Genomic DNA, 21,466 nt, shown 5'->3' with positions numbered 1-21,466 from the left:
GTTCACACTAGCTGTGAGGAAGAGTATGGGAGCACTTGTGGTGTTTTCTTTGCAAAACATACTACACCAGAGATCGTTGTCTGCTGTTTATATTTCCCTACATGAGCACATAAAGATTTGTGGAAGATGGATAATTAGCTGGCTGAGCCGCATGCTATTACTGCTGATCTTTTTAGATTAGCCTGGATATCTGGTGAGCTTAATCTGTTACTAAGGTTTGAGGGGAGCATTGAACCCAGAAGAGTATTTAAGAGACTAGATGTGTCACCATTTATACCACAATTGGTCTAAGGTGTTAATGGGACTGTTCTGCTGTTGAGCGCTAAACCTGCTGAACTTTTATATGTGTATTTAAAAGAACTCCTTTAGGTTAATACTGATCCAGAATTCATTTTTAAGCATTGTGATAACAGTTATAATGAGCGCACTCCGTACCTATATTAATCTCATTAGGGATATAACTGCGGAGCTGGGAAATTTGGGCGCATGGGGCTGGTGGACAAAAAGGGCGCCGCCATAGACGGCCATATTAATTAGCGTTTATCTGGCGCCTAACAGGAAATAAGGGCGCCCGTGTTAATATAGGTTTTATACATACATTAAACCTCATTTAAGTTTTACAACGTTATTAAGTACTCTTTTACATTTATTTTAACAAATATTAATTTAATAATTTACAACATGCCTCATATAACCTTTTTTACACATTTTATTCATAAATCGTTATTCTGTTTTCATACCGGGAAAAAATGGCACACATGTTAAAGGGACTCATCACGACCGCCGGCGTGAAAGTACTGCGCATGCGCGATTAAAGCACGCATGCGCCGTACTGCCACGCCGGCCGCCGTGATGACGCGAGGCGGCCGGCGTGTGACGTCAGCTGCGTCATACACGGAAGGAACAGCCCGACACTCAGCAGAGTGTCGCCCGGGCTGCGGCCGGTCAGCCATTCCGGAGCGGGGACTAGGAGAGGAGCCAGGACGCCGTCGTGGGACCTCCCGACCAGCACTGGGCTGGAAAAAGCCCCGGGTAAGTACAACTTTCTTTTTTTACTTGAGCTCGGAGTCCCTTTAATATTACCTTTATAAAACAAATAAACCTTAAATTGTATTTTATTAATTTTTCCACCCTATTTTTCAATTGAAATTACAAATTTACATATATGTTTAACTACACACCTATTTAAAAGTTTATATACTATTTCTGTTAAATCATTATTGTAACACTTTCAAAATCCTACAACCAATTAATTATATTATAAATATTCGAAATAAATCACTATTTCACATCTGTAAGCTCGTATCCGATTTCTAAAGAATAATTTTTATTAACCTGCTGAGCGGTCTGGACGAGCTCAGCTCGTCCAGTACCGCCGGAGCCTGCCGCTCAGGCCCTGCTGGGCCGATTTGGCTCAAATAAAAAGCAGCACACGCAGCCGGCACTTTGCCAGCCGCGTGTGCTGCCTGATCGCTGCCGCTCTGCGTCGATCCGCCGCGAGCAGCGGCGAAAGAGGGTCCCCCCAGCCGCCTGAGCCCAGCGTAGCCGGAACAAAAAGTTCCGGCCAGCGCTAAGGGCTGGATCGGAGGCGGCTGACGTCAGGACGTCGGCTGACGTCCATGACGTCACTCCGCTCGTCGCCATGGCGACGAGGTAAGCGAAACACGGAAGGCCGCTCATTGAACGCCTCCGGAGCGCCCTCTAGTGGGCTTGAATGCAGCCAACTTTCAGTTGGCTGCATGAAATAGGTTTTTTTTTATTAAAAAAAAAAACCCTTCCGCAGCCTCCCTGGCGATCTTAATAGAACGCCAGGGAGGTTAAATCATTATCTAACGATTTTTATAAATACTGATTTAACAAATTTCAAACCAATATTAAATAATTAGCAAAATACGTGGCATTATATTAATTGTGAAATACATTTTTTCAGTCATTTAACAAATGTCTAATCAATAAATCTATTTGAACACTATTTTATACGCGTATTGATACTCCCAATTTTCCTTCGTTGTTTCTAATCCTTTCTTCATTTTCTGTGCCCACTCTCCTTGTGAAACTTGTATTTTCAACTCCTGTTATAATTATTTTCATCTTTATCTCTGTTGATCTCATTTCCGTGTTCACATTTTTTAATTTACGCCAGCTTTGTAACGTTTGAATTTACTTATGTCACTTCACCTTAGTTCCTTAGTTTCTTAGTACCCCCTTTGTAGTTGTGTTCTCTTCTGTGTTCTTGTTCCATGTAACCATCGGTGCTCCTTGTGTCACTTGTTACTATTTTCTTTATCCTTCTATTTATTTTCTTACTCTTTTACTGTGTAATGTATGGTCCTCCTGCTTACTATAAGTCATGTCCTTATATGTCCCTTTACAGCATACATCTACACCTCCCATTTGTGTTGCATATGTAAACCTAGCTTTTTAAATAATTTTGTTACTCCATGTGTCTAATACCCCCCACTGTAGAATATGAACACTAATCAATTTATTTCTGGATGTCGTGTCCCACTACACATGAGTCAATATGTGGTTTTTCTTGCATGTGTGGTCCCTCTACACACCACATAAGTTTCTACAACAGATTGTTGCTTACCAATCAACTGTGTATTTTTTTTGACCATCAGTGATGTCCACTACAAACCATATTACTTTACAGTACAGATTGGTGATCACCAGACGCCAGTCAATTTTTTGTTTGTTTTGTGAGTAGTGTAAGTGTACACTTGAAATAAACAGCCTTGTCCATTTATATGGATACACCACATCTAGGGATAGACCCCATATAACACACCATACCAAGTATTGTGATGCAACTGTCTTTGTAGCTATCTATCCAATGTTTTACACCAATATCGTTAGTTGTGTTGTTGAATTTAAACAGTTAAATTAAATGGCCATCTTAACGTGTATCCATATACATTTTCAACCCTGTCTATAATTAGACCTTTAAACATTGAGTTTGGTACGACTGCGCAGCTCTCAGCATTTTATTTTTTCCATGTAAAATTTTCACACTCAAACTTGCAATAAACTATCTGTAATAATAACTATTGTTAAAAAAGTACATCTTCAACTTGAGACGTGTACTCCTTTAACACTAGCTGTTAAAGGGTAACTGAAGTAAGAATTATATGGAGGCTGCCATATTTATTTCATTATAATCAATACCAGTTGCCTGGCAGCCCTGCTGCTCTATATCTCTGCAGTATTATCTTTATAACACCTGAAACAAGCATGCAGCTAGTCTTGTCAGATCTGACAATAATGTCAGAAACACCTGATCTGCTGCATGCTTGTTCAGGGGCTATGGCTAATAGTATTAGAGCCAGAGGATCAGAAGGCCAGCCAAGAAAATGGTATTGATGAAAAGGAAGTTATTATGGCAGGCCACGTATACCTCTTACTTCAGTTCCCCTTTAACATTATAGATACCCATAGGGCCTACATTAACCACTTGAGGACCGTGGGCTTTACCCCCCTTAAGGACCAGGCAATTTTTTTCCATTCAGACCACTGCAGCTTTCACGGTTTATTGCTCGCTCATACAACCTACCACCTAAATGAATTTTGGCTCCTTTTCTTGTCACTAATAAAGCTTTCTTTTGGTGCTATTTGATTGCTGCTGCGATTTTTACTTTTTATTATATTCATCAAAAAAGACATGAATTTTGGCAAAAAAATGATTTTTTTAACTTTCTGTGCTGACATTTTTCAAATAAAGTAAAATTTCTGTATACATGCAGCACGAAAAATGTGGACAAACATGTTTTTGATTAAAAAAAAAACCATTCAGTGTATATTTATTGGTTTGGGTAAAAGTTATAGCGTTTACAAACTATGGTGCAAAAAGTGAATTTTCCCATTTTCAAGCATCTATGACTTTTCTAACCCCCTGTCATGTTTCATGAGGGGCTAGAATTCCAGGATAGTATAAATACCCCCCAAATGACCCCATTTTGGAAAGAAGACATCCCAAAGTATTCACTGAGAGGCATAGTGAGTTTATAGAAGATATTATTTTTTGTCACAAGTAAGCGGAAAATGACACTTTGTGACAAAAAAAAAAAAGTTTCCATTTCTTCTAACTTGCGACAAAAAAAATGAAATCTGCCACGGACTCACCATGCCCCTCTCTGAATACCTTGAAGTGTCTACTTTCCAAAATGGGGTCATTTGTGGGGTGTGTTTACTGTCCTGGCATTTTGGGGGGTGCTAATTTGTAAGCACCCCTGTAAAGCCTAAAGGTGCTCATTGGACTTTGGGCCCCTTAGCGCAGTTAGGCTGCAAAAAAGTGCCACACATGTGGTATTGCCGTACTCAGTAGAAGTAGTATAATGTGTTTTGGGGTGTATTTTTACACATACCGATGCTGGGTGGGAGAAATATCTCTGTAAATGACAATTTTTTAATTTTTTTTACACACAATTGTCCATTTACAGAGATCTTTCTCCCACTCAGCATGGGTATGTGTAAAAATACACCCCAAAACACATTATACTACTTCTCCTGAGTACGGCGATACCACATGTGTGGCACTTTTTTGCACCCTAACTGCACTAAGGGGCCCAAAGTCCAATGAGTACCTTAAGGATTTCACAGGTCATTTTGAGAAATTTCGTTTCAAGACTACTCCTCACGGTTTAGGGCCCCTAAAATGCCAGGACAGTATAGGAACCCCACAAATGACCCCATTTTAGAAAGAAGACACCCCAAGGTATTCCGTTAGTAGTACGGTGAGTTCATAGAAGATTTTATTTTTTGTCACAAGTTAGCGGAAATTGATTTTTATTGTTTTTTTTCACAAAGTGTCATTTTCCGCTAACTTGTGACAAAAAATAAAATCTTCTATGAACTCACCGTACTACTAACAGAATACCTTGGGGTGTCTTCTTTCTAAAATGGAGACATTTGTGGGGTTCCTATACTGTCCTGGCATTTTAGGGGCCCTAAACCGTGAGGAATAGTCTTGAAACAAAATTTCTCAAAATGACCTGTGAAATCCTAAAGGTACTCATTGGACTTTGGGCCCCTTAGCGCAGTTAGGCTGCAAAAAAGTGCGGTATCGGTAAATGTGGTATCGCCGTACTCGGGAGAAGTAGTACAATGTGTTTTGGGGTGTATTTTTACACATACCCATGCTGGGTGGGAGAAATAACTCTGTAAATGGACAATTGTGTGTAAAAAAATCAAAAGATTGTCATTTACAGAGGTATTTCTCCCACCCAGCATGGGTATGTGTAAAAATACACCCCAAAACACATTATACTACTTCTCCCGAGTATGGCGATACCACATGTGTGGCACTTTTTTGCACCCTAACTGCGCTAAGGGGCCCAAAGTCCAATGAGTACCTTTAGGATTTCACAGGTCATTTTTGTTTCAAGACTACTCATCACGGTTTAGGGCCCCTAAAATGCCAGGGCAGTATAGGAACCCCACTAATGACCCCATTTTAGAAAGAAGACACCCCAAGGTATTCCATTAGGAGTATGGTGAGTTCGTAGAAGTTTTTATTTTCTTGTCACAAGTTAGCGGAAATTGATTTTAATTGTTTTTTTTTCACAAAGTGTTATTGTCCGCTAACTTGTGACAAAAAATAAAATCTTCTATGGACTCACCATACTCCTAACGGAATACCTTTGGGTGTCTTCTTTCTAGAATAGGGTCATTTGTGGGGTTCCTATACTGCCCTGGCATTTTAGGGGCCCTAAACCGTGAGGAGTAGTCTTGAAACCAAATGTCGCAAAATGACCTGTGAAATCCTAAAGGTACTCATTGGACTTTGGGCCCCTTAGCGTACATAGGGTGTAAAAAAGTGCCACACATATAGTACCGGCGTACTCAGGAGAAGTAGTATAATGTGTTTTGGGGTGTATTTTTACACATACCCATGCTGGGTGGGAGAAAGATCTCTGTAAATGACAATCAATTGTTTGATTTTTTTTTACACACAATTGTCCATTTACAGAGAGATTTCTCCCACCCAGCATGGGTATGTGTAAAAATACACCCCAAAACACATTATACTACTTCTCCTGCGTACGGCGGTACCACATGTGTGACACTTTTTTGCAGCCTAGGTGCACTAAGGGGCCTAACGTCCTATTCACAGGTCATTTTGAGGCATTTGTTTTCTAGACTACTCCTCACGGTTTAGGGCCCCTAAAATGCCAGGGCAGTATAGGAACCCCACAAGTGCCCCCATTTTAGAAAGAAGACACCCCAAGGTATTCCGTTAGGTGTATGGCGAGTTCATAGAAGATTAAATTTTTTGTCACAAGTTAGTGAAAAATGACACTTTGTGAAAAAAAACCAATAAAAATCAATTTCCGCTAACTTTTGACAAAAAAATAAAATCTTCTATGAACTCGTCATACACCTAACAGAATACATTGGGGTGTCTTTTTTCTAAAATGGGGTCACTTGTGGGGTTCCTATACCGCCCTGGCATTTTACGGGCCCAAAACCGTGAGTAGTCTGGAAACCAAATGTCTCAAAATGACTGTTCAGGGGTATAAGCATCTGCAAATTTTTTTTTCCAAATAAGTTTTTTATTGATGCACTCGCATAATACAGAACAATAAACGATTCAAGTTGCACAATGGTAAAGCAGGTATACAATACTGACATTTTCCAATTATAAGATCATAAGACAAGCATAGCAGTGAGATGAACTAGGAGGTGCATTTGAAGTAGAAAGATTTATCATACCATTATATCATATTCCCATTAAGAACAGAACATCAATAGTTGTCTTATAAACCTATTATGTAGAATCATAATGACATACATGTTTTCCTGACTTTTAGAATGAACCTGAAAGGATCTCCAGATCATTTCTTTACCTCGAGCACAGCAACTAACTTATCCCCTTCCAAACTCCCACCCTAACCCCAACCGTAGCCGCCCTCTCCCCCCTCCCCCCTCGATCCCTCGCTAATAATCCTGCTCATCCCTTCAATTTATCCATTCCTTACCTCAACAACCTCTAATCTACCCAGGGTTCCAGCCACCTTGAGTAGCAAATACCATGATGTGTTTTCAAATGGTTTCATGACATGGTATATCTGCACTGGGTCTAAGCAAGATTCCATGTATTTTCTCCATGTTTTGAAAAATTTCGCCATTTGTTTTTTATTGCCCTTTTCCAACTGCAGAGATTCCATAAACATGATATGATGCATTAATTCCTTTACTAAAGCACAAGGGGGAGGTGAAGAATCTATCCAATGCTTTAATATAGCTTTCTGTGTGGCCAATAGATATAAATGCTCAAACTTAGATACCATAGGTGGGTTTTTGTCAGATTGTGAGTCAGATGCATGTAGTAAACAAAACATTAAATCAGGTTTTCTTTTGTAGCTTGTTACTCTATTCATTGTTTTTACAGAATTATCCCATACCGAATATATATGTGGGCAAAACCACAGCATGTGTTCCAAATTAGGATTAGTATCATTACATTTTGGGCATACTCTCGAGCCCACAGGGGTGGAATCTCCTTCATGCTTATATGGGCCTTTAATTGGTATATATGCTCTATGTATAATCTTTAAAAACATTTCTCTCCAGTCTTTACTCAAAATTGCTTTTTTCACTGCCATCCAGCTGCCTTGTAATATTTCAGTGCACTGTTCTAGGTCAATAGTTAGTAAATCTGCCCATCTTCTCAAGTGTGTAGTGTTTTTCCTGGCAGGCGAAGTAGAGTCTCTTAAAAGGGCATATATCCAAGATAAAGATTTCTGTTCTTTTGGTTAAGCTAAGATATCTTCAAAGATCTTGTGTACTTTTAACTTTCCATTTTGCCTAAGGTGCTGGAGAAAAAACTGTCTACTTGGGTGAAATAAAATCCATGGGAGGACAGAAGCATCTGCAAATTTTGATGCCAGGTGGTGTATGAGGGGGCGAATTTTGTGGAACCGGTCATAAGCAGGGTGGGTTGTATTGGGCCTGATCTGATGGATAGGAGTGCTAGGGGGGTGACAGGAGGTGATTGATGGGTGTCTCAGGGGGTGGTTAGAGGGGAAAATAGATGCAATCAATGCACTGGGGAGGTGATCGAAAGGGGGTCTGAGGGGGATCTGAGGGTTTGGCCGAGTGATCAGGAGCCCACACGGGGCAAATTAGGGCCTGATCTGATGGGTAGGTGTGCTAGGGGGTAACAGGAGGTGATTGATGGGTGTCTCAAGGTGTGATTAGAGGGGGGAATAGATGCAAGCAATGCACTGGCGAGGTGATCAGGGCAGGGTTCTGAGGGTGTGGGCGGGTGATTGAGTGCCCTAGGGGCAGATAGGGGTCTAATCTGATGGATAGCAGTGACAGGGGGTGATTGATGGGTAATTAGTGGGTGTTTGGAGGAGAGAACAGATGTAAACAATGCACTTGGGAGGTGGTCTGACGTCGGATCTGCGGGCGATCTATTGGTGTGGGTGGGTGATCAGATTGCCCGCAAGGGGCAGGTTAGGGGCTGATTGATGGGTGGCAGTGACAGGGGGTGATTGATGGGTGGCAGTGCCAGGGGGTGATTGATGGGTGGCAGTGACAGGGGGTGATTGATGGGTGATTGACAGGTGATTGACAGGTGATCAGTGGGTTATTACAGGGAAGAACAGATGTAACTAATGCACTGACGAATTGATAAGGGGGGGTCTGAGGGCAATCTGAGCGTGTAGGCGGGTGATTGGGTGCCCGCAAGGGGCAGATTAGGGTCTGATCTGATGGGTAACAGTGACAGGTGGTGATAGGGGGTGATTAAAGGGTAATTAGTGGGTGTTTAGGGTAGAGAACACATGTAAACAATGCACTTGGAAGGTGATCTGACGTCGGATCTGCGGGGGATCTATTGGTGTGGGTGGGTGATCAGATTGCCCGCAAGGGGCAGGTTAGGGGCTGATTGATGGGTGGCAGTGCCAGTGGGTGATTGATGGGTGGCAGTGACAGGGGGTGATTGATGGGTGATTGACAGGTGATCAGTGGGTTATTACAGGGAAGAAGAGATGTAACTAATGCACTGGCGAATTGATAAGGGGGGGTCTGAGGTGGTGATAGGGGGTGATTGATGGGTGATTGATGGGTAATTAGTGAGTGTTTAGGGTAGAGAACAGATGTAAACACTGCACTTGGGAGGTGATCTGACGTCGGATCTGCGGGCGATCTATTGGTGTGGGTGTTTGATCAGATTGCCTGCAGGGGGCAGGTTAGGGTCTGATTGATGGGTGGCAGTGACAGGGGGTGATTGATGGGTGATTGATGGGTGATTGAAAGGTGATTGACAGGTGATTGACAGGTGATCAGGAGGATAGAGGTATACAGTACACAAGGGGGGGGGGGGTCTGGGGAGAATTTGAGGGGTGGGGGGTGATCAGGAGTCCCCAGGGGGCAGTTTAGGGTTAAAAAAAAATAGCATTGACAGATGGTGACAGGGAGTGATTGATGGGTGATTAGGGGGGTGATTGGGTGTAAACAGGGGTCTGGGGGGTGGGCAGGGGGGGTCTGAGGGGTGCTGTGGGCGATCAGGGGGCAGGGGGGGGGGGAGATCAGTGTGCTTGGGTGCAGACTAGGGTAGCTGCAGCCTGCCCTGGTGGTCCCTCGGACACTGGGACCACCAGGGCAGGAGGCAGCCTGTATAATACACTTTGTAAACATTACAAAGTGTATTATACACTTTGTATGCGGCGATCGTCGGGTTAACATCCCGCCGGCGCTTCCGTATGGCCGGCGGGTGAGCGGAAACAGGCGCCGTCGGAGGATCGCGTCACGGATGACGCGATCGCTCCGCCCATGCCCCTACAAGGACCGCCACCTTTGGGCATGAGCTGGTCCTTGCGGGCTCCACTTCCCGGCCGCCTCTGTGCGTTAGGCGGTCGGGAAGTGGTTAAAAATATCTTGAGCTTGTACCAGCACCTGCATCACTTTTGTACACTTAAATAACTTTGTAGCGGCTCGGACTCTCCAGTAACTAATATTTTAAAATTTTACTTAAATGACAGGTACACGTGTTTCCTTCTTCTCTATAACATGTTCATTAAAAGCATACTGTGGTAGTGCAGTATGCTAATGCAGTTGAGTATGCAAAGAAGTGCACACATGAAGCACAGGTAGGCCACAAAATACCATGACAATGCTTGTAAACTACTTCAAAAACAAACTAGACCATGGAGAAGGATAGCCCGGTACAGTTCAACAAACTTATGGCAGGGGCTGGTGGTAGAGGACCAACACAACTACCTAAAAATGTACTGAGTATACTATGTACATGAATAAAAGATCGAAACAAATTGCATGATTGGTGATATAAACTTTATATTAATAGCAAATTAGTGTATGTGAAGGAAACAAAAATTCAGGTTGAGTGGTGAACATGGTGGCCATATTGAAGTCAGGCATTTTAGTACAATTTTCTGTATTTCGATACGTAGAGGGTTATGTGAAACATATAACTTATTTGGAATTTCTGTAGTTCAACAAAAGAAGGGTACTTATTTGGAACATTACTTTAGTCTTTCAAGCACCATTACAAAGTACTTGGTAACCACTATTAACAATGTATAAATTCTGTATTTTTTATTAAAGTGCGCTTGTACACCAAGTACCTTGTGTATGCTAAGAATTCCACACTAATTGTAACAGCATTCAAGAGCCCCCTGATGCTCCATTACAGAAAATGAATACATTACTCAGATGAAAAGGGTCATCAGCTACTGTAGTCAGTGGCATGTTTTCCAATCCTTGTTGCTGTTTTCCTTACAGAACACAGACCACTGTTACTATTAACTCAGATGTAATACATAAGCAAGTAGCATTAACAAAACAACAGAAAAGTAGGCCACACCATTAGCACCTCATGACATACACAAGTGTTATACAAGATGAGCAAATTCTTCGTCCGTTGGCTGAAAAACCGGTCCATGAAGGTAACAAACTATGCGTACGTTAAAGGGACACTGTAGGGGGGTCAGGGGAAAATGAGTTGAACTTACCCGGGTGTTGTCATGGTCCCCCTCAGACGTCCTGTGCCCGCGGAGCCACTCACGGATGCTCCGGCCACGCCTCTTGTCCACTTATGGAATTTCAGACTTTAAAGTCGTAAAACCAATGCGCTTGCATTGCCGTGTCCTCCCTCCTGCTAATATCACCAGGAGCGTACGTCACAAGTCCAGCTTGGTCTGTGTATGTGCAGTCTGCTCCTGGTGACATCAGTGGGAGTGAGGACCCGGCAACGCAGGCGCAGTGCTTTACAGAATTTAAAGTCTGAAATTACAGAAGTGAACCGGAGGCGTGGCCGGAGTGGGTGCACTAGCACAGGACGTCTGCGTGGAACCAATAGAAGCCCCGGGTAAGTTCCACTTATTTTCCCCTGACCCCCCTACCCCCCTTTAAGGGCAAGTCAGCTGCAATGAGGCGTCAAGAAGAAGAACCCGAAGAACGAATCCACTAGTGAAAAGGCACAGCAGCAGTCATGGGAGAATATATAAACCGTGCCAGGTATGAAATAGTACAACTAAAGCTGGCCACTAATGATCCAATCTTTTTCATCCAATCTTGCCATTTCTATGTAATATAAGGAAACTGCCTGAAGTATCTATTCAGTAAATTCACTGAATTTCCCCTTATACTACATAGATTTGGTAAGATTGGATGAAAAAGATTGGATCATTAGTGGCCACCCTAAGGACTACATTTCAATTTTCCGAATTCAGTATTAATTATTTAAATTATTAACCGTTCGAATAGAGATGTTATGACAACCAGCGTATGGACAATACACTCACAAGTGATTGCGTTAAGATAACTTTCCTTACTTTGCAACTTTACAGTAGTACAAAAATTAAAATATATTTTTATCTGTACATTTACAATGATTATTAATACACTTGTTCGATCGGTAATATTATATTAAGTTTAAATGTAATAAACATTTTATGATATCTGTTCTGTAAATCTTTATCTCAGATTTACTACAAACGTTACATATCAAACAACGTTTATGTGAGTTATACTGAATTCTTATAATGTGATTTATTAATAAGATCTTCTTAAAGTTAATTTAAGTTTGTAACTGTTAACCGTTAATGTATGTTTTCTCAAAAAGCATTAAACAGCGTTTATGTGAGTTTTCACCAATCGTTATAATATGATTTATTAATATGATCATGTAAACGTTAATGTAAGTGTTCACCAGTGCATGAGAACAGTAAATAGTAATTTAACTATCCATCATTTCTACTTTTAATTTAATGATTAAATTGAAGTAATTGTTATTTTAACATTTAATTTGTAAAAAAAAAAATCATTATAAAGTTTAATCCACGCGCCCTTTTTTCCCGTCGCCCTTTTTAATATACTTTAATTATAAAATAGCGTTTTAACAGTACAACAATCGATAAATAGCGTTTCAACAATATGAGAACAGATAAAAATTAATTCAAGATTTAATTTGAATAAACTTTATAGTAATCGTCAAAATAGGTTTTATTTTTGGATAAACGTTATATCCTCATAAGGTTTACACCAGGTACCCTTTTTTCCCGACGCCTTTTTTTGACGTACGCTATAACTGCACCTTCAGAGCAATTTACATAATGCAGACTTTCCTGAAAAGGTTAATAATACAATCTCTACACTCACACTTTTTTTTATCAATGTTTTGGTGCCCATTTGATCTCTACTGCACTTTCAATACTTCACCAATACCAGTATTTTGTCTCTACCTTACCTTAACTACAATCTGATAAACGGAGAGGAACCGACAATTTTGGCAGGCTGACTACCTGCACTTCCATCTCCCAAGACTGCAAAAAAAAAAATCATTAACAGCAGTGGATACAAAATGTTTATATTACAGTCCACTGGAAAAGCTGTTTTCTGCACTCCTTGGCGGCTACAGGCTGTTTCTCTTTCTTATTTCAGCCACTTACCTTCAGTACTACCTCCAATTTATTTTCAATTAAATGCAATTAATGTTATCCATACAGTCCCTGAAGGTATTTTCGGTGATGAAATGGGAATATAAATGACCTGGGAAATGGGCTTTATTGTTAAATTGATCTTGCATTGCATATAGTTTTCTGAGGGACAGTTATTGACATGACTACATTTTGTAAAAGTGCTGCAGAAGATGTCAGTGCTATATAAATACACAATAATAATGGTTTATCATTTGAGGTTTCTGTAGTATCTATTAATGATTTATAGACATACTTATTTTGGTTGAATGTATATATCTCTTGTTTATTGGATGAATTTATATGTTACTTATTTGTTTGTGAACTGCTTAAAAGACAACCGAGGTAACATGTGACATGATGAGATAGACATGTGTATGTATAGTGCCAAGCACACAAATAACTAGGCTGTGTTCCTTTTTTACTTTTTCTGCCTGAAAAAGTTAAACATCAGGTATGCAAGTGACAAATTCTGCCTGGGTCGGACTGGGCCAGACTAGCATAACCCTCACGGATAAGTAATTACAGCCATAAAACACTTTTCTGTCAGTAAATGGCTTCTGGGAGTAGGAAAGAGATAAAAAGGGTCAATAAATCATAGATTTGAGCTGACATACTTCAATGAAGGTGTCATTGAGCAGAGACAACGAAACAGTAAAAAAAACTAACTTTAAAATCTTAAAAACAACTGTGGGACATCTAAAAGTAATTTTTAAGAGACTGAGGATAGATACAATAGTTTTTTTCATCTGTTTATTTTCACCTCGAATGTCCTTTAAATGGACTCCGAGCTAAAAAAAATAAAGAAAATGGGTACTTACTTGGGGCTTTCTGCAGCCCACCGTAGGTCGGGAGGTCCCCCGGCATGGTCCTGGCTCCTCTCCCGGTCCCTCCGCCGCATATAGCACCGCCGACACCTGAGCCGGGTGTCGGGCTCCCACTTCCTGAACCGCGAAGCTGTTTGTGATGACGTCGGTCACTGCGCGTCATCACGCCGGTCAGCGTGAAAGTACTGCGCATGCGCGATTTAACTGTGCATGTGCGATTTAACTGTCATGCCGGCCGCCGTGATGACGCGCAGCAGCCGACGTCATCACAAAGAGCGTCCCGGTTCAGGAAGTGGGAGCCGGACACCTGGCCCGGGTGTCAGTGGAGCGGTATGCGGTGGAGGGACCGGGAGAGGAGCCAGGACCATGCCGGGGGACCTTCCGACCTACGGTGGGCTGCAGAAAGCCCCAGGTAAGTACCAATTTCCTTTATTTTTTTAGGTCAGGGTCCCTTTAAAGAGGAACTGTAGTCAAAATAACATAATGAATACAATTTAGTCAGTATTTGCCCATTGCCCAATCTTTAATCTCCCTAATTAACTTTCTGAAATGTATCAATTGATCTCTGTGGAATGTTCCTTTGCTAAAGCAAGCAGAAAAAAATCTCTGCTCTTCCACAATGCTCTGGGCAAGGGAAAATTCTGCAAAATACAGTGGCTTGCAAAAGTATTCGGCCCCCTTGAAGTTTTCCACATCTTGTCATATTACTGCCACAAACATGAATCAATTTTATTGGAATTCCACATGAAAGACCAATACAAAGTGGCGTACACCTGAGAAGTGGAATGAAAATCATACATGATTCCAAACATTTTCTTACAAATAAATAACTGCAAAGTGGAGTGTGCATAATTATTCAGCCCCCTTTGGTCTGAGTGCAGTCAGTTGCCCATAGACATTGCCTGATGAGTGGTAATGACTAAATAGAGTGCCTCAGAGGTTGTCCAAGAGAATATTGGGAACAACAACACCATGAAGTCCAAAGAAGACACCAGACAGGTCAGGGATACATTTATTGAGAAATTTGAAGCAGGCTTAGGCTACAAAAAGATTTCCAAAGCCTCGAACATCCCACTGAGCACTGTTCAAGCGATCATTCAGAAATGGAAGGAGTATGGCACAACTGTAAACGTACCAAGACAAGGCCGTCCACCTAAACTCACAGGCTGAACAAGGAGAGCGTTGATCAAAAATGCAGCCAAGAGGCCCATGGTGACTCTGGATGAGCTGCAGAGATCTACAGCTCAGGTGGGGGAATCTGTCCATAGGACAACTAGCGTATATCAAAAAAGGGCGCCTGGAAAAAAGGGCGCGGGGTGTAGCCGAAATTATAAGTTTGAATGCAAAACCGTATTTTTCGTTTAGGAGGTTATAAACGATAATTTAGTGCTAAATACGTTAAATAAACGGAAATGAAATGGCAAAATACCGTCTATAACAGTAAACGAATTCTGAAATGAAACGTCAAATAGCGTCTATAGCAAAAACGATATTTACACTTGTATTAAGCATAGTACTAGAATGGTAGGTTTTACAGGTATTTTACTACAATTATACCTAACTTTAGGGTCACAGATATCTCTCCTTATCCCTATCCCTCACACCTAGACCCCCCTTTGTGTAAATACACATAATGTAATGAATTGTATATATTACATATATTGTACTATAACTATACCTAACCTTACTCTCATACAGAGCCCTCCCTGTACCTATCCCTAACCCCTAGACCCCCCTGGTGGTGCCTAAACCTAAGACTCCCCTGGTGGTGCCTAAACCTAAGACCCCCCTGTTGGTGCCTAAACCTAAGACTCCCCTTCTGGTGCCTAAACCTAAGACCCCCCTGGTGGTGCCTAAACCTAAGACCCCCCTGGTGGTGCCTAAACCTAAGACCACCCTGTTGGTGCCTAAACCTAAGACTCCCCTGGTGGTGCCTAAACCTAAGACCCCCCTGTTGGTGCCTAAACCTAAGACTCCCCTTCTGGTGCCTAAACCTAAGACCCCCCTGGTGGTGCCTAAACCTAAGACCCCCCTGTTGGTGCCTAAACCTAAGACTCCCCTTCTGGTGCCTAAACCTAAGACCCCCCTGGTGGTGCCTAAACCTAAGACCCCCTGGTGGTGCCTAAACCTAAGATTCCCCTGGTGGTGCCTAAAACTAACCACCCCCCTGGTGGTGTATATTACACTGTATGTATACCTAACCCTCCCTGTACCTATCCCTAACCCCTAGACCCCCCTGGTGGTGCCTAAACCTAAGACCCCCCTGGTGGTGCCTAAACCTAAGACCCCCCTTCTGGTGCCTAAACCTAAGACCCCCCTAGGTGGTGCCTAAAACTAACCACCACCCTGGTCCTAACCCTCCCTGTACCTATCCCTAACCCCTAGACCCCCTAGTAATGCCTAAACCTAACCATCCCCACTGCACAAACACGCTAAACACATATAAACAATAATATATTTAATCCTTAAAATACTTCACTCCAAATAACATGAATAAAATAATTTATATATTTGTAATAGAATAACTAGCCTTAAAATCACGTAGAAATCTTAAAATAACAGTAATATTTAAAGCGATATTTTAGTAACTATAATCAACGCATTAGAAGTGTAAAAACAAAGTTAATACCATAAGCGATGTATTTCTAATACAATCAGCTTTAGAAACGTTATTTAAGCATTATACATATGAAAACGAATTTTAAATGATAAAAGAAGTGTAAACGAAATTTTAGTTGTTATAGTTTTATAAGCGCATTTTTAAAACGAAAAAACTAGTTAAAACCCATATAAGCGAAATTTACAAACGAAAAATAAGTATAATACAAAGTCTAAACGAACTTGTAAACGATATTTGTTATAAACTTTATCCTGTAAACGAACACCTTTGTTAACACGATCCCTGTAACCGCTATTTCTCGTGCGCCCTTTTTTCCTGTCGGGCGCCGAATAGCCGATATTTTGCATTGCAGTCTATGGCGGCGCCCTTTTTGTCCACTATCCCTGTGCGCCCTTTTTTACTAGTTCCAGGACAACTATTAGTCGTGCACTGCACAAAGTTGGCCTTTATGGAAGAGTGGCAAGAAGAAAGCCATTGTTAACAGAAAAGCATAAGAAGTCCCATTTGCAGTTTGCCACAAGCCATGTGGGGGACACAGCAAACATGTGGAAGAAGGTGCTCTGGTCAGATGAGACCAAAATGAAACTTTCTGGCCAAAATGCAAAACGCTATGTGTGGCGGAAAACTATCACTGCACATCACTCTGAACACACCATCCCCACTGTCAAATATGGTGGTGGCAGCATCATGCTCTGGCGGTGCTTCTCTTCAGCAGGGACAGGGAAGCTGGTCAGAGTGATGGGAAGATGGATGAAGCCAAATACAGGGCAATCTTGGAAGAAAACCTCTTAGGCCCCGTTCACACTTGCGGTTTTGTCAAAACCGCACCGGATGCCCGGACCGCACCGTATCCGGACCGGACCTGATCCGTACGGTTCCTATCCGGATCCGGTCCGTTTGCATCCGGTTTCCGTGCGGTGTGAACACGGTTGCGGTCCGGATCCGGTTTCTTAAGGAGATAACAACCTGTAAATACCTGGGGTCTGGGAGGTCAGCAGAAGGGTCTGGGGTCATTGTTGGAGACAGGTGGACGTGTGGAGACCATCCGTGGATACAGAGACTGCAGTTGGGACCATGGATCCAGGCATTTTTCGTATACCTGGGAATTCTCTGTTGTTCGCCTCCTCGTTATCAGACTTATATCAGACATGTTGCTGCCTAGAGCTCCAGCATGAAATCGCTGCTGCCCCACTCTGTGAACTCCATGTGGTCCCCATCCAAAATGCATAGGAAGTGGGGTAGAACGTCCGGTTTTTGTAGCCAGTGTGTTGTGCGCTCTCCGGTTCTCATTACTTTGTATTGGCCGGATGGTGCAGTCCGGCTCCGCCCCGGATACGGCTGCCGGAGGAGCCGGACCAAAAAATAGCGCATGTTGGAACGGACGCCGGAGTCCGGATCCGGTCCGGATCCGGTCCGGCTCCGGTCCGGCAGAACGGACGCATGTGAACGGACGCATAGGCTTTCATTGCTATTGCCGTGCGTCCGTTCCGTCCGTTCTGCAAGCGGTCCGGCTCCGGCACGGCGATTCCGGACGGCCACCGCTAATGTGAACCGGGCCTTAGAGTCTGCAAAAGACTTGAGACTAGAGCGGAGGTTCACCTTCCAGCAGGACAACGACCCTAAAGATAAAGCCAGGGCAACAATGGAATGGTTTACAACAAAACATATCCATGTGTTAGAATGGTCCAGTCAAAGTCCAGATCTAAATCTAATCGAGAATCTGTGACAAGATCTGAAAACTGCTGGTTACAAACGCTGTCCATCTAATCTGACTGAGCTGGAGCTGTTTTGCAAAGAAGAATGGGCAAGGATTTCAGTCTCTAAATGTGCAAAACTGGTAGAGACATACCCTAAAAGACTGGCAGCTGTAATTGCAGCAAAAGGTGGTTCGACAAATTATTGAGTCAGGGGGCTGAATAATTACGCACACCCCACTTTGCAGTTATTTATTTGTAAAAAATGTTTGGAATCATGTATGAGTTTCATTCCACTTCTCACGTGTACACCACTTTGTATTGGTCTTTCACATGGAATTCCAATAAAATTGATTCATGTTTGTGGCAGTAATGTGACAAAATGTGGAAAACTTCAAGGGGTCGAATACTTTTGCAAGCCACTGTAAACAGCCTAGGGCAGGGGTGTCAAACTCAAATACAAAGTGGGCCGAAATCGTACACTGGCACCTAATTGCGGGCCAACCTCAATGTCTACTGGCCACCTTCCTCCCTTATAAAGTTCCCAGGTACCTAATGGCCCCCCTCCAACCTCTATACAGTTCCCTGGTGTATAGTAGTCCTCTCTCCCCTATACAGTTCCCTGGTGTCTAGATGAGGCCCCACCCTCCCCTATACAGTTCCCTAGTGTTTAGTGCTTCCCCCTACCTCTCTCATATGGCTTCCCTGCTGTTCTAGGGCTTCACCTTCAATATAGCTTCTCTGGTGGTCTAGAGTAGGCCAAACATAATACAAGGTGGGGAAACCGCTTGAGGGCCAAATTTAATGGCTCTGAGGGCCAGATTTGGCCCGCGGGACAGAGTTTGACATGTATGGCCTAGACTAAGCCTCAGTGGGAAGCTGGGGCTGCATGCCAATATACAGCTTTAGGAAGTACTTCTGATGCTGAAACCAGGATTTTTAAAGTAAAAGTAGGTATTATTATTTGTTGGATTTATATATTGCCAACATATTAGTGGACAATAAATATGGTTACAGACGATAATAGGGGTGATAGACAAATACACAAAACAATACAGATAATAAGCAATAAGACACACAATGTCAGATCATACACTGGAGTAGTAGTTAAAATAATTCAAGTTCCCCTTGTTCAGTAAGCAGGATGCACAATCAGGTAACATACACATGGAGGGAGGGCCCTGCCAAAGACTCACAATCAAAAGGTATCCTGAATAATTTACTGCATTCTACTATATGTAATGTTGTTACAGTTCCTCTTTAACCACTTTGGGACAAGACGGCAATGGCCCCTTTAAGATCACAGCCATCCATGCTTTTTTAAGACGTGATTGTTGTGATTGGCTCAAAACAATCACGGGGTTAGGTGCTAATAAAAAGCAGCCACAAACAGGGCATAGATTTCAATCACCGCTGTCTGGAAGTGGTTAACATGAATATTTTTACTGATTTTGAGTTTTCTGTTTTCAAAGCAGGCTGGAATTCAGTGCAGAAGACATCACTGGGCACAATGAAGATCATGTCTGTAATCCACATGGAGGACGTCGATGTAAATGAAACACATGATAAGAATTTCAAAGACCCAGCGGATATCCATTTTACCATTGCTTCCTGTTGTATTTTTATGGTCTGCGTATTTGGAATGCTGGGAAATGGCTTGGCTTTCTGGTTCCTGTTTTTCCGAATTCCAAGAAATAAATTCACTGTGTACATTATCAATCTGATCATTGCAGACTTTGCTTACCTCTTTTTCAATGCCATACTTATGATTCTCCAGATTGATCAGCTGATAGGTCTGCACCCTAATGCCCCTGGAATGATTCATGTTATTATTTCCTTAGAGGTTCTCTATGATGGAGCATACCAGGCTGGTATGTTCTTTCTACTTGCAATTAGCATTGAGAGATGTCTGTCTGTCTTCTTCCCTATTTGGTACCGCTGTTGCCGTCCTAAACACCAGTCATCGATAGTATGCACAGGCTTGTGGTGCAGTGCTTTGCTTGAAAGCTGTCTTGAAAACCTGGTCTGCACTGCCCAGGCTTTTGCAGCAGGATCGGTGCAATGCACAGGGGTTCAGGCCATGACATTTGTTTTAGCCATTGGAATCTCTCTTCCAGTCATGGTTTTTTCCAGCACCATTTTACTTATCAAAGTCCACAAAACATCTATTAAATGTCACCCTCCAAAACTCTACGTCATCATCATCATCTCTGTGTTTGTTTTTCTTGTTGCCTGTGTCCCCATCAAATTTATGTGGCTGCTAATGTACCTCAAGTGTTTACCAAATAACTTCCAATCGGTACATTTTTTCTTTGCTAGCATACTATGCACTGTATTCAGTAGTAGTATCAATCCATATATCTATTTCATGATTGGACGGCAAAAGAAGCATACCATGAAAAGTTCTATTCACTCCGCTCTACACCACGTCTTTCACGTTGAAGAAGACGAAACAGAAAAATCATTTGGCAACAGCTCTGGAATTAGTCATATTAGTTTATAATTTGTTGGTTGATATTGTGGTCTGATTATATGGAATTTATACTGATTATATGGAATAATGGTTGTCATTATAAGATGTAATATATCAACAGCCACACCACAGCTGTACAATCGAGGGTAAAACCTGATACTGGCATCTGCATTTTTCTTTAAATAGCCTTTTCTACAATGAGTCAAGGAAAACCTGGCTACCTTTCAAATCAGTGCTTTAGTATGTTTTTATATATATATACCCCTTGCTTAGTTCCCCTATTATTGCTGACTTTTTAACACTAAATGGTTGTTATGTGTGCAAATTGTAAATTGTATTTACACGAATGGGAACTAATTAAATATTGGCTAAATTACATGTAATGGTAAAACCTGGCTTATTTCTGAGATGCTTCTGGTCCTGATCATGTAAAAGTACTATGAAATCTGTTAGAAGGGTTTTGCTATTAAATGCCAGAAGATGCAGGACTCCGATGGAAAGCCACTACAACAAAAAGTGGGCATGGTCATGCCAATTTATGTGAAACTAGCAGGGGTTAATAGCATGGTTAAATAGCATATACGCTTTAACCAATTCTAGATTACTTAAGATTAGAAATAGCCGGGCACACCCCTCACACAATTAGGCAGCATGATCACCTAAACAGACTAATTAGGCAGCATAGGCAGAAGGTGGCAAACAACAAAATAATGCAGTATATCCTCTTAAACAACATAATCAGGCAGTGTGTTTTAAACATCAAAATTCAGTAGTGTGTGCTGTTCCTGGCGGCATGTATATGCAACGTCACCAGCTGGCACACGTCAGCCGCGAACGAGAGTCCAAGCGACAAGGAGTCGTTGGGGATCTTAAAGATCCATTCCGCACTAACGGTCATTATTGCCGCA

The 21,466-nt window shown here is 42.1% G+C and overlaps 1 protein-coding gene across 2 annotated transcripts in view; it reads left to right on the top strand.

Moving 5' to 3' along the window:
- Positions 1-20,601, top strand: part of LOC137517625 (proto-oncogene Mas-like) — a 44,546-nt gene extending 23,945 nt beyond the window's left edge. Inside the window, exons 1-2 of one of the 2 annotated variants that reach the window (XM_068234615.1) lie at positions 128-193; positions 19,558-20,601. In XM_068234615.1, coding sequence (XP_068090716.1) covers positions 19,596-20,588 — 993 coding nt within the window. In that variant the 5' untranslated portion in view covers positions 128-193; positions 19,558-19,595 and the 3' untranslated portion in view covers positions 20,589-20,601. Of the gene's footprint in view, positions 1-127; positions 194-19,557 lie in introns of those variants that run through there. The other variant, XM_068234614.1, reaches the window with a different exon arrangement.
- Positions 20,602-21,466: the final 865 nt, after the last annotated feature.

This window comes from Hyperolius riggenbachi, chromosome 5 (assembly GCF_040937935.1).
Source record: "Hyperolius riggenbachi isolate aHypRig1 chromosome 5, aHypRig1.pri, whole genome shotgun sequence".
NCBI classification, from domain to species: Eukaryota; Metazoa; Chordata; class Amphibia; order Anura; family Hyperoliidae; genus Hyperolius; species Hyperolius riggenbachi.
Note: the sequence above shows the minus strand (reverse complement) of the source record. Positions and strands in the feature narration are given on the sequence as shown.